At 53.8% G+C, this 12,686-nt stretch overlaps 1 protein-coding gene across 1 annotated transcript in view; it reads left to right on the forward strand.

Moving 5' to 3' along the window:
- ASMTL (acetylserotonin O-methyltransferase like) overlaps positions 1 to 9,524 on the forward strand; it is a 12,817-nt gene extending 3,293 nt beyond the window's left edge. Inside the window, exons 3-6 of the mRNA XM_058434913.1 lie at positions 191 to 247; positions 450 to 593; positions 5,518 to 5,640; positions 9,000 to 9,524. Of these exons, the coding sequence (XP_058290896.1) occupies positions 191 to 247; positions 450 to 593; positions 5,518 to 5,640; positions 9,000 to 9,220 (545 nt within the window). The 3' untranslated portion in view covers positions 9,221 to 9,524. The remainder of the gene's footprint in view (positions 1 to 190; positions 248 to 449; positions 594 to 5,517; positions 5,641 to 8,999) is intronic.
- Positions 9,525 to 12,686: the final 3,162 nt, after the last annotated feature.

Genomic DNA, 12,686 nt, shown 5'->3' on the forward strand with positions numbered 1-12,686 from the left:
CCCCTACATGTGGCCCAGAGTGGCTGCTGTAGCACCAGCCATCGTGTGTACATCCTCACACCAGGAAGGAGAAGGGAGGAGTACAGCCCTCCACTCCTGGGCTGGAAGGATTTCCCTGCAGGTCTGTGCCCCCCACATGTGGCCCAGAGTGGCTGCTGTAGCACTGGCCATCATGTGTACATCCCCACAGCAGGAAGAAGAGAGGAGTACAGCCCTCCACCCCTGGGCTGGAAGGATTTCCCTGCAGGTCTGTGCCCCCACACTCACCTGCTTGTACAGTCTTGTCTGGGACCCAGCGAACTCCCCACCGCTGGCTTTCCCTTCCAGCATGGGTCTCAATGCCATGCCCTTGAACATTACTTCTGCCCCTGTTGAGCTTTGGAGGGTCGTCAGGGCTCCATAGGCACCAGGACGACCAGGCCGCAGAGCATGCATTTGCTTCCCCGCAGGCTGCACAGGTGCCCTGGCCCAAGAGCTGGCCCGTGAGTACCCTCATCTGCAGGTGACTGTGTTTGACCTCCCGGACATCATTGAGCTGGCCGCCCACTTCCAACCCGCCGGACCGCAGGCAGCGCAGATCCACTTCGCAGCAGGTGAGCCTGCCTCGTGTTCGCCCTGCTAACCTTTTCCAGGCTCCGTCATCTCTTTCTAGACAGGGTGCACGGCTGTGTGTGTACCTGTGTTTCTGCTGGGCGTTCCCATGGTAGGTATCTGTGTGCAAATGTGACTGTCTACTGCGCTTGTATGTGTGTGTGCATGTGTGTGGTATGCCCTGGAGCGTGTCTGTGCATGAGAATGTGTGTGTGTGTCTGTGCCCGCGTGTGTCTGCACGTCTCTGTGGTGTGTGGTTGCATGTTTCTGTGAGGGTATGTGTGCATGTCTGTGTACATCTCTGTGTGCCTGCTGTGTGCCGGTGGGTGTGTGGGTGCATATATGACTGTTGTGCTTGTGTGTGTCTGTGTGTCTGCATCCCTGTGCATGGTGTGTCTGTGTCTTGTGTGCATATGGGACTGCTGTGCTTCTGTGTGTCTGTGTGCATGTCTGTGTGCAGTATGTCCTTGTGTGTCTGTGCCCGCGTGTCTGCACGTCTCTGTGGTGTGTGGTTGTTTCTGTGAGGGTGTGTCTGTGTGGGTATATGTGTGCATGCCTGTGTGCATCTCTGCCCATCTGTGTGCATGCTGTGTGCCAGTGGTTGTGTGTATGCGTATGTGACTGCTGTGGTTGTGTCTGTGTCTGTGTGCATGGTGTGTGTGCATATGTGACTGTCTGCTGTGCTTGTGTGTCTGTGTTTCTGAGTCTGTGTGTGCACGTCTGTGTGGTATGTCCTTGCATGCATATCTGTACGTCACAATGTCTCTGTGTGTCTGAGTCCGTGTGTGTACGCACATCTCTGTGGTGTGTATGTCTCTGAGGGTATGTGTGTCTGCGTGTCTGTGTGGATATGTGTGCATGTCTGTGTGTGCATCTCTGTGTGCCCGTCTGTGTGCATGGTGTGTGTGCATGTCTGTGTATGCATGTATCTGTGTGCGATATGTCTTGTGTGCGTGTCTGTGCATGAGAATGTCTCTGTGTGTCTGCATCTGCGTGTGTGTGCAACTCTGGTGTGTGTGCTTGCATATGTGTCTGTGAGGGTATGTGTGTTTCTGTGCATCTGTGTGGGTATATGTGTGTACGTCTGTGTGTCTGCATCTGTGTGCGTGTGCCTGTCACTGTATCTGTGTCCATGTGTCTGTGTGCCCATCTGTGCATGTCTGCATATGTGTGTGTGTGCCTGTCACTGTACGTCCGTGTGTGTGTGCACCCATCTGTGCATGTCTGCGTCTGTGTGCGTTGGTGTATCTCTGTGTCCATGTGTGCCCATCTGTGCATGTCTGCGTCTGTGTGCGTGCCTGTCACTGTATCTCTGTGTCCATGTGTCTGTGTGTGCCCATCTGTGCGTGTCTGCATATGTGTGTGTGTCTGTGTGCGCCCATCTGTGCATGTCTGCGTCTGTGTGCGTCGGTGTATCTGTGTCCATGTGTGTCCGTGTGCCCATCTGTGCCTGTGTGCGTGTGTGCCAGTCGCTGTATCTGTCCATGTGTGTGTGTGCACATCTGTGCATGTCTGCGTCTGTATGCCTGTTGGTGTATCTGTGTGTCCGTGCGTGTATGTGCCCATCTGTGCATGTCTGCATCTGTGTGCGTGTGTGTGCCTGTTGCTGTATCTGTGTCTATGTCTGTCTGAATCTATGTGTGTCTGTGCCAGTCTTGTTGGTATATGTGTCCATGTGTGTGCCTGTCAGTGTATCTGTGTGTCCGTGCGTGTCTGCGTGTGCATGTCTTTGTGGTGTGTGCTTGCATGTGTGCCTTTGTGTCTGCATGTCTGTGTGTGCATCTGGATGGGTGTATGTGTGTGCCTGTCTGTGTCTGCATCCGTGGGTATGCCTGTGCGTGTCTCTCTGTGGGTCCACACAGACACGAAGGCATCTCCAAACAGGTGGATGAGGCTGGGCGTGGTAGCTCACGCCTGTAATCCCAGCACTTTGGGAGGCTGAGGTGGGTGAATCACCTGAGGTCAGGAGTTCGAGACCAGCCTGGCCAACATGGTGAAACCCCATCTCTACTAAAAATACAAAAATAAGCAGGGCGTGGTGGCGGGCGCCTGTAGTCCCAGCTACTCAGGAGGCTGAGGCAGGAGAATCGCTTGAACCTGGGAGGTAGAGGTTGCAGTGAGCTGAGATCTCACCATTGCACTCCAGCCTGGGCAACAACAGCGAAACTCCATCTCAAAAAGAAAAAAAAGACAATGATAATAATAATGATTAAAAATAAACAGGTGGACGGCTGTGTGAAGTTATCATCGGAGATAGATGGGAGGGGAGTGGAGATGGGGAACAGCCGAGATCAGCATTCGTGGGCATCCACGGCGCCGAGGCCACGGAAGGAACTGACCCAAGAGCTGTAACAGGGCGGCCTTAGGTTAGACTTGAAGGAGAACTTCCAGGTGGCAGCTGCTGAGGCCAGGACGGATTGACAGGAGACGCCTAGGCCAGGCGCGGTGGCTCACGCCTGGAATCCCAGCAGTCTGGGAGGCTGAGGTGGGTGGATCACCTGAGGTCAGGAGTTTCAGACCAGCCTGAGCAACACTGTGAAACCCCGTCTCTACTAAAATTACAGAAATTAGCTGAGCATGGTGGCGGGCGCCTATAATCCCACCTATTTGGGAGGCTGAGGCAGGAGAATCGCTTGAACCCGGGAGGCGGAGCTTGCCGTGAGCCGAGATCGCGCCACTGCATTCCAGCCTGGGCAACACAGCAAAACTCCATCTCAAAAAAATAAAAATAAAAAAAAGAGACACCTGACGTGCCGTAACTCAGCACCACTCAACAGCGGCCAGGCCTGTGGGCGCAGGCACTAGGGACCTCCATACCCCTCCCTCAGAGGTTCCTGGATGCTTTTCTAGTTTTTAAAAAAACAAAACACAACCACCCTACAGCTCCTCCTGCAGGACGTCATGATAGCTGTGCTTCTGATTTGCCAGATCTGCAGAAACACAATGCTAAAGTTTATTTATTTATTTTTGAACGGTGTCTCGCTCTGTCACCCAGGCTGGAGTGCAGTGGCGTGATCTTAGCTCACTGCAACCTCCACTTCCTGGGTTCAAGTGATCCTCCCACCTCGGCCTCCCGAGTAGCTGGGGTGACAGGTACCCGCCACCACGCCCAGCTAATTTTTGTACTTTTGGTAGAGACGGGGTTTCACCATGTTGGCCAGGCTGGTCTCGAACTCCTGACCTCAGGTGATGCACTCGCCTCGGCCTCCCAAAGTGCTGGGATTACACCCCGCCCAGCCGGAAATGCTAAAGTTTAAAATCATAAACCCTGAAATAGCACCTCCTCCTTGCAGCAGGGGGAAAACAGCTCAGACTTCCCACCGCACACTCTCCCGCCCCTTCTTCCCCCTCACGCAACTCACAGCTTGCTTGCCTTCTTTGCTCTGGTTCGTATTTGCTGCACAGAGCAGGGTTAGCAATCAATAAATACAAAGGCTTCTGTGACCATCCACAGTTGCACACCAGCACACGGTAGGTATGGGGTTTCCTGTGGTGGCCGGAACAAACTACCCCATGCGGGGCCCTCACAACTTCCAAAACAACAGGAATTTATCCTCTCCCAGTCCTGGAGACCAGAAGTCTGAGATCAAGGCATCTCAGGGCTGGTTCCCTCCAGAGGCCCTAGGGGAGGGTCCTTCCTGCCTCTCCCAGCTCCCGGGGGCTCCAGGCATCCCTGGGCTTGTGGCTGCATCACTCCAGTCTCTCTCTGCCTCCATCTCCACGTGGCCTTCTCCTCTGAGTCTGTCACCTCTTCTCTTAAAAGGATACCTGTCGGCCGGGCGCGGTGGCTCACGCTTGTAATCCCAGCACTTTGGGAGGCCGAGGCGGGCGGATCACGAGGTCAAGAGATCGAGACCACAGTGAAACCCCATCTCTACCAAAAATATAAAAAATTAGCCGGGCATGGTGGCGGGCGCCTGTAGTCCCAGCTACTCGGAGAGGCTGAGGCAGGAGAATGGCATGAACCTGGGAGGCGGAGCTTGCAGTGAGCCGAGATCGCGCCACTGCACTCCAGCCTGGACGACAGAGCAAAACTCCATCTCAAAAAAAAAAAAAAAAAAGACACCTGTCATTGCATTTAGGACCCACCCTACTCCAGAATGATCTCATCTTGAAATTCTTTACTCAGTGACATCTATAGAGACCCTATTTCCAGATAAGGTCCCATTCCCAGCGACTAAGGGTCAGCACCTGAATGTATCTTTTAAGGGGACACCATTCACTGCACTACAGCAGACCATCTTTTCATTTCAGCAGTTACAGAGGGGCGTGCAGCTACGTGCAGCCCCTCCGCCCCCCACAGGCAACCCTCCTGGGCGCCTGAATCGGGATCACCAAAGAAGGCCCTGCCGTTGCCCACTCACCGGCAGTGCTGCCCTGACTCTCCCTGGCAGACGCCCATTTGCGCCGACTCTGCCTGCCTTGCCCAGGCGGTGCCCCTGAATTTCCTGCTTTTTTTTCCTCCCCTCCCTTCCTTTTTTTTTTTTGGTCAGCCAGGCTAGAGTGCAATGGCACGATCTCAGCTCACTGCAACCTCTGCCTCCCAGGTTCAAGCAATTCTGCCTCAGCCTCCCGGAGTAGCTGGAATTACAGGCACCCGCCACCCCTGTCCAGCTAATTTGTATTTTTAGTAGAGATGGGGTTTCGCCATGTTGCCCAGGCTGGTCTCAAACTCCTGAGCTCAATCTGCCCACCTCAGGCTCCCAAAGTGCCGAGATTACAGTCAAACCACACGGGCGTGACATCACTAACCAGCTCCTCATGGATCTCTGTTCGAGTCCCCATGGGGATATACTTCAGGAAGACCGATTCCCGCCCACACCCCTCTCCCCGATTTAGGATGTGGGTGGCGCTCCCAGGATCTGTCCGAGGGAGGACTCCTTCTTCCATACCTGACGGATGTGTCGCCTTTTGTCTTTAAACCAGGTGACTTTTTCAGGGACCCCCTCCCGAGCGCTGAGCTGTACGTCCTGTGCCGGATCCTGCATGACTGGCCAGACGCCAAAGTCCACAAGTTACTCAGCAGGGTCGCCGAGAGCTGCAAGCCAGGTGAGAGCCTGTGGTCAGGTTCACTGTTTTTGTTAAGACGTAGTATTTTGGGTTCAAGTTTTACAAGGAGGCCGGGCGGGGTGGCTCACGCCTGTCATCCCAGCACTTTGGGAGGCCGAGGCGGGCGGATCACCTGAGGTCAGGAGTTCCAGACCAGCCTGGCCAGTGTGGTGAAACCCCGTCACTACTAAAAATACAAAAATTAGCCAGGCATGGTGGCTCATGCCTATAATCCCAGCACTCTGGGAGGCTGAGGCAGGCGGATCACTTGAGGTCAGGAGTTCGAGACCAGCCTGGCCAATATGGTGAAACCATCTCTACTAAAAATACAAAAATTAGCCAGGTGTGGTAGTGCACACCTGTAATCCCAGGTACTTGGGAGGCTGAGGCAGGAGAATCGCTGGAACCTGGAGACGGAGGTTGCAGTGGGCCGAGACTGCGCCACTGCACTCCAGCCTGGGTAAGAGAGCAAGACTCCATCTAAAAAAAAAAAAAAAAAAAAAATCCTAAAGAGAAAATACATTTACTATTCATGAAGCTGAAGTGGCTCATCGTAAAGGTCTTCATTCTTGTCTTCACATTGAGGAGGCTGCACAGGAGGCGGAAGCCGTGGGCTGGTCTTGCTGTCTCAGGGGTGGCGGAGGCAGAGGGAAATCCACGAATGAGTGGACTCTGCAGTTTAGAGCCGTGTTGCTGAAGGGTCAGCTGGATCTAATCTGTGTGTTTCTACACAGACACACATGCACACACACACGGCACGCACTGGCTCGGCTGACAGCCTTCACATCAGGTTTTTCCCCGTCCACCCAGGCTGCTTGGGAGCCCAGTGGGGCTGCTGGAAGATTTCCACAGTTGAATGAGCTGGCCCTGAGGGAATCTGGTGGGTGCTCAGCCTCCCTCAAGAGTTCAGCGTTGTTGCTGCAGTGAGAATTCCTGGAATATTTGCAGAGCACGCTTAATTATCTTAACAGAGCCAGGGCCTGGGAAGCCTGGCACCTGTGCTTTGAAACAGGACTCCCCATAGGCTCAGATGGTCAAGAGACTTCCATCCTTTTTCTCTCTCTCTCTCCTTTCTCTCCTTCTCTGTGTATCTATCTCTTTTTTTTTTTTTGAGACGGCGTCTCGCTCTGTCGCCCAGGCTGGAGTGCAGTGGCACAATCTTGGCTCTTCGTAACCTGTGCCCCCAGGGTTCAAGCCATTCTCCTGCCTCAGCCTCCCGAGTAGCTGGGACTACAGGCACCTGCCATCACACCTGGCTAATTTTGTATTTTTAATAGAGACGGGGTTTCACCATGTTGGTCAGGCTGGTCTCGAACTCCCACCCTCAGGTGATCCACCCACCTGGGACTCCCAAAGTGCTGGGATTACAGGCTTGAGCCACCTCGCCCGGCTCTCTTTGTGTTTTTTGAGACGAGGTCTCACTCTGCTGCCCAGGCTGGTGTGCAGTGGCGCAGTCACAGCTCACTGCAGCCTTGACCTCCTAGGCTCAAGCTATCCTCCCGAGTAGCTGGAAGTACAGGCATGCATCACCATGCCCAGCTAATTTTTTAAGAAGTTTTTTCTGATACCGGGCACAGTGGCTCACACCTGTAGTCCCAGCACTTTGGGAGGCCGAAGCGGGCAGATCTTGAGGTCAGGAGTTCGAGACCAGCCTGAGCCACGTGGTGACACCCCGCCTCTACTAAAAACACAAAAATTAGCCGGGCGTAGTGCACACCTGTAATTCTAGCTACTCAGGAGGCTGAGGCAGGACATCACTTGAACCCGGGAGGCGAAGGTTGCAGTGAGCCGAGATCACACCACTGCATTCCAGCCTGGGCGACAGAGCAAGACTCTGTCTCAAAAAAAAAAAAAAAAAAAAAAAAAAAAGTTTTTTGTGGAGATAGGAGTCTCCCTCTGTCGCCCAGGCTGGAGTGCAATGGTGTCATCATAGTTCACCGTAGCCTTGATCTCCTGCACTCAAGCGATCCTCCTGCTTCAGCCTCCCAAAATGCTGGAGTTAAGGACGTCAGCCACTGTGCCCGGCCTCTCTCTGTCTCTCTCTTCTCCCTCTTCTTATCTCCTCCTCTGTCTTTTTATGTATCTCATCTGTCATTAATCTGTTTCTCCTCTCTCCTCCTTCCTCCCTTCCTTATCTATCTTCTCTCTGTCTCTTCCTCTCCCCACCCTGTCTCTGTCTCTCTTTATACATCTATCATCCTTTTTTGAAAAAAATAAAATAGAGACAGGGTCTCGCTATGTTGCTCAGATTGGTTTCAAACTCCTGGGCTCAAACCATCCTCCCACCTCAGCCTCCCAAAGTGCTGGGACTACAGGTGTGAGCTACTGCGTCTGGCCTTCTAACAATGATCTGTCACCTATCTGTCATCTGTCTATCATTTATTATCTATCTATCCATCCATCATTTATCGTATCTATCCATCCATCCATTCATCTACCTACCCATCATCTACCATCTATTCACCCATCCATCTCATCCATGCATCCATCTATCCATCCATTCATCTATCTACGTACCCATCATCTGCCATCTGTTCACCCATCCACCCATCTCATCCATGCATCCATCTATCCATCCATTCATCTATCTACGTACCCATCATATACCATCTGTTCACCCATCCACCCATCTCTTCCATGCATCCATCTATTCATCTACCTACCTACCCATCATCTACCATCTGTTCACCTATCCACCCATCTCATCCATGCATCCATCTTACCATCTATTCACCCATCCATCCATCTCATCCATGCATCCATCTACCCATGTACCCATCATCTACCATCTATTCTCCCAACCATCCATCTCATCCATGCATCCATCTATTCATCTTCCTACCTACCCATTATCTACCATCTATTCACGCATCCATCTCATCCATCCATCCACTCATCTACCTACCTACCCATCATCTACCATCTATTCACCCGTCCATCCATCTCATACATGCATCCATCTATCCATCCATCCATCCATCTACCTACCCATCACTTACCATCTATTCATCCATCCATCTTTCTCATCCATGCATCCACCTATGCATACATCTTTCTACCTACATACCTACCCATCGTCTACCATCTGTTCATCCATGCATCCAGGAGAACCAGAAAAGGCCCAGGTGATGCATCCATCTATCCATCCGTCTTTCGATCAAATCTCCTTCTCCCTGTCTGTCCGCCCTGCATCAAGTCTCTCTCTCCCCTCCCCTACCTGTGTGGGCCCCCTGGGCAAGGGTTCTCGGCAGCCGCTGCTCACCGTTCTGAGCTCCTGTTGCCTGCTGTGTCCCCTGTGTCCCGCTGAAGGATCCCTGCGTGGCTGGCCAGGACTCCAGCTCTCTGCTCTCTCCCCTCAGGGGCCGGCCTGCTGCTGGTGGAGACGCTCCTGCATGAAGAGAAGAGGGAGGTGCAGGGCGCCCTGATACAGTCGCTGAACATGCTGGTGCAGAATGAAGGCAGGGTGCGGAGCCTGGGCGAGTACCAGTGCTTGCTGGAGCTGCACGGCTTCCGCCAGGTGCAAGTGGTGCACTTGGGGGGTGTCCTGGATGCCATCTTGGCCACCAAAATGGCCCCCTGAAGCCCAGACAGCATGTTCATTATAGGGACGTCCTCCCCTAGACTGCAGGTGGACTGCCTGGTCCCCAAGTACCATAGGACAGTCACATAGGAGCGTGTAGTCATGACTGAATAAAGAAAGCAAAAGCCTGTCTCTGCCTCCTCCGTAGGGGTTTTGATGAGGGAGGAGGCTGCATTTGGGGAGGAGAAGACAGTGGCTGCATTTGGGGAGGAGGGGAAGGAGGCAGCATTTGGGGAGGAGGGGAAGGAGGCGGCATTTGGGGAGCAGGGGAAGGAGGCGGCATTTGGGGAGGGGAGGCAGAGGTTGGATTTGTGGAGGGGGACAGAGGCTGCATTTGGGGATGGGGGAAGGAGGCTGCATTTGCGGAGGAGGAGAGAAAGGAGGCTGCATTTGGGGAGGAGGGAGGAGATGGAGGCTGCATTTGGGGAAAAGGAAGGAGGCTACATTCGGGGAGAAGGAAGGAGGCTGCATTTGGGGAGGAGGGGAAAGAGGCTGCATTTGGGAAGGAAGAAACAGGCTGCATTTGGGGAGGGGGGGAAGGAGGCTGCATTTGCGGAGGAGGGGAAGGAGCCTGCATTCGGGGAGGAGAGGAGGCTGCATTCGGGGAGGAGAGGAGGCTGCATTCGGGGAGGAGAGGACGGAGGCTGCATTGGGGAGGAGGACGCTGCATTTGGGGAATGGGGACAGAGCCTGCATTTTGGGAGGGGGAAGAAGGCTGCATTTGGGGAGGAGGGAAAGGAGGCTGTATTGGGGAGGAGGGAAAGGAGGCTGTATTGGGGAGGAGGGGAAAGAGGCTGCATTTTGGGAGGGGGGAAGGAGACTGCTTTCAGGGAGGAGGGGACGGAGGCTGAATTGGGGGAGGAGGAGATGGAGGCTGCATTCGGGGAGGAGAGGACGGAGGGACAGCCAGAGATAACTGTTCAGCCCAGCGGATGTCCTGGGAGCCAGCAGCCTTCCAGAGTAGCCGGTGGGGACTCCCGGGGAGGGCAGTGGGGACGGGGCTTTCTCCTGCCTTCCAGCAGGCTGATGGCTGCTATGACAGTGCCATACCAGGCAGGGTCTCAGTCCTTCTCCGCAATCCAGCCTGCATCTTCCCACCTTCCGCACGACTTCCAGTGTTTCCTCCATGGGACGCCATCGCCGCCGCTCACCCCGGACGCCCACAGGCCATGGAGTGGTAGTTCTCCGGGCAGCTTCCGTCTCTCCTGACTTGGTGCAGAGACTGTCATGAGCAGGACCTCCCCAGCCCCTGCTGCGGGGCTGAAATGTGTCTGTAAAACCCCCCAAGCCCAGGCAGGCCAGACTCACACCGCCCCGTGAGGCCTCCTGCACACACCCTCACTGCGGTTGTAGGGAGCTGAGCGTATCCACATTTCCCGTGCTCCGCTCCCAGTTCCTGCTGCCGGGCTGTGTCCAGACCCTCAGACCTCAGTTCGCCCCTCTGGTGCCCACACAGCTCCCTTTCCTCCCTGGCCCCCGTCAGGGAATGGCTAGGCCAACCTGGGGCCGGGCTGGGGTGGAGCCCTTTAACTCACAGCCTTGACCTCAAGGAGGCACCAAGGTTCAGGCGGCGTCTGCAAAGCGGGGAGAACCGGAGCAGGCCCAGGTGCTGTTTTCACGGTGCGTGCACCCAGCTTACCTGTTCTGGGCTGGGCCTCAGTCTGCGTTATATTTCAGCTGTTTTCCTTTTTAGGAGACGGAGTCTGGAGTTTTGCTGTATGTTGCCCAGACTGGAGTGCAATAGTGCAATCACGGCTCACTGCAACCACTGCCTCCTGGGCGACCTATTTCAAGGCGCCTGCTGCACAGGTGGGAGAGGTTTTCTGCAATGGTCACACGTGATCTCAATAACACCCAAGTCACAAGCTGCTCCACCCTTACAGTTACCTGGTATCACAGAAGAATGTGTAGGTTGCTTTGTGCTTTAAGAAAACAGCTGAAATAGGCCGGGTGCAGTGGCTCACGCCTGCCATCCCAGCACTCTGGGAGGCCGAGGCAGGTGGATCACCTGAGGTCAGGAATTCGAGACCAGCCTGGCCAACATGGTGAAACCCTGTCTCTACAGAAAATACAAAAATCAGCCGGGCATGGTGGCAGGTGCCTATAATCCCAGCTACTAGGGGGAGGCTGAGACAGGTGAATTGCTTTAACCTGGGAAGTGGAGGTTGTGGTGAGCCAAGATCGCGCCATTGTACTCCAGCCTGGGCAGTAAGAGCAAAACTCCGTCTCAAAAAAAAAAAAGAAACAGAAAACAGCTGAAATAGGCCAGGTGCAGTGGCTCACGCCTGTCATCCCAGCACTTTGGGAGGCCGAGGCAGGTGGATCACCTGAGGTCAGGAATTCAAGACCAGCCTGACCAACATGGTGAAATCCTGTCTCTACACAAAATACAAACATTAGCTGGGCGTAGTGGCAGGAGCCTGTAATCCCAGCTACTAGGGGGAGGCTGAGACAGGAGAATCGCTTGAACCCAGTAGGTGGAGGCTGCAGTGAGCCGAGACTGTGCCACTGCACTCCAGCCTGGAAGACAGAGCGAGACTCTGCCTAAATAAATAAGTAAATAAAACTGACCTCTCTATATTTTATGTAATATAAATTATGTGTTCTATAAATTCTGTAAATTATGTGTTCTATCCACGTACAGGCACATGTGTAGAGGTATGTATGTGTGTTCAGGTGTGTATACATACATATACATACACACCCATCTGCACACACACACAGACACAGTCATATGTGTCACTGAATGACAAGGACCTGTTTCGAGAAATGCATCCTTAGGCGATTCTCTGTGTGCCCATCACGGGGTGCACTCACACATACCGCCGTGGCACACACAGCCTGCTACTCACCTGGGCTGCGTGGCAGGGCCCCCGGCTCCCAGGCTACAAACTTGGACAGCAGGTGAGTATGCTGAGTGCTGCAGGCTGCTGTAATACAATGGTAGGGATTTGCGTGTCTACAAATAAAGGCACAGGAAAACTACGGTATTACCATCTCCTGGGACCTCCACTGTCTAGGAAGGCCGTTGTTGACCGAAGGGTTGTTACCTGGCACGGGTGACTGTGTAGAATTCTGGACAGACTCCGTTTTTTTTTTTTTTGTCTGTTTTTTTGTTTTTTTGAGACAGAATCTCGCTGTTGCCCAGGCTGCAGTGCAATGGCACAATCTCGGCTCACTGCAACCTCTGCCTCCCGGGTTCAAGCAATTCTCCTGTCTCAGCCTCCCGAGTAGCTGGGGTTACAGGCTCCTGCCACTACGCTCACCTAATTTTCGGATTTTTAGTAGAGACAGAGTTTCACCACGTTGGCCAGGCTGGTCTCGAACTCCTGACCTCAGGTAATCCACCCACCTCGGCCTCCCAAAGTGCTGGGATTATAGGCATGAGTCACCACACCCGGCTAATTTTTGTATTTTTAGTAGAGACGGGGTTTCACCATGTTGGCCAGGCTGGTCTCGAACTCCT

This window comes from Hylobates moloch, unplaced genomic scaffold (genome assembly GCF_009828535.3).
Source record: "Hylobates moloch isolate HMO894 unplaced genomic scaffold, HMol_V3 SCAFFOLD_75, whole genome shotgun sequence".
Classification (NCBI taxonomy): domain Eukaryota; kingdom Metazoa; phylum Chordata; class Mammalia; order Primates; family Hylobatidae; genus Hylobates; species Hylobates moloch.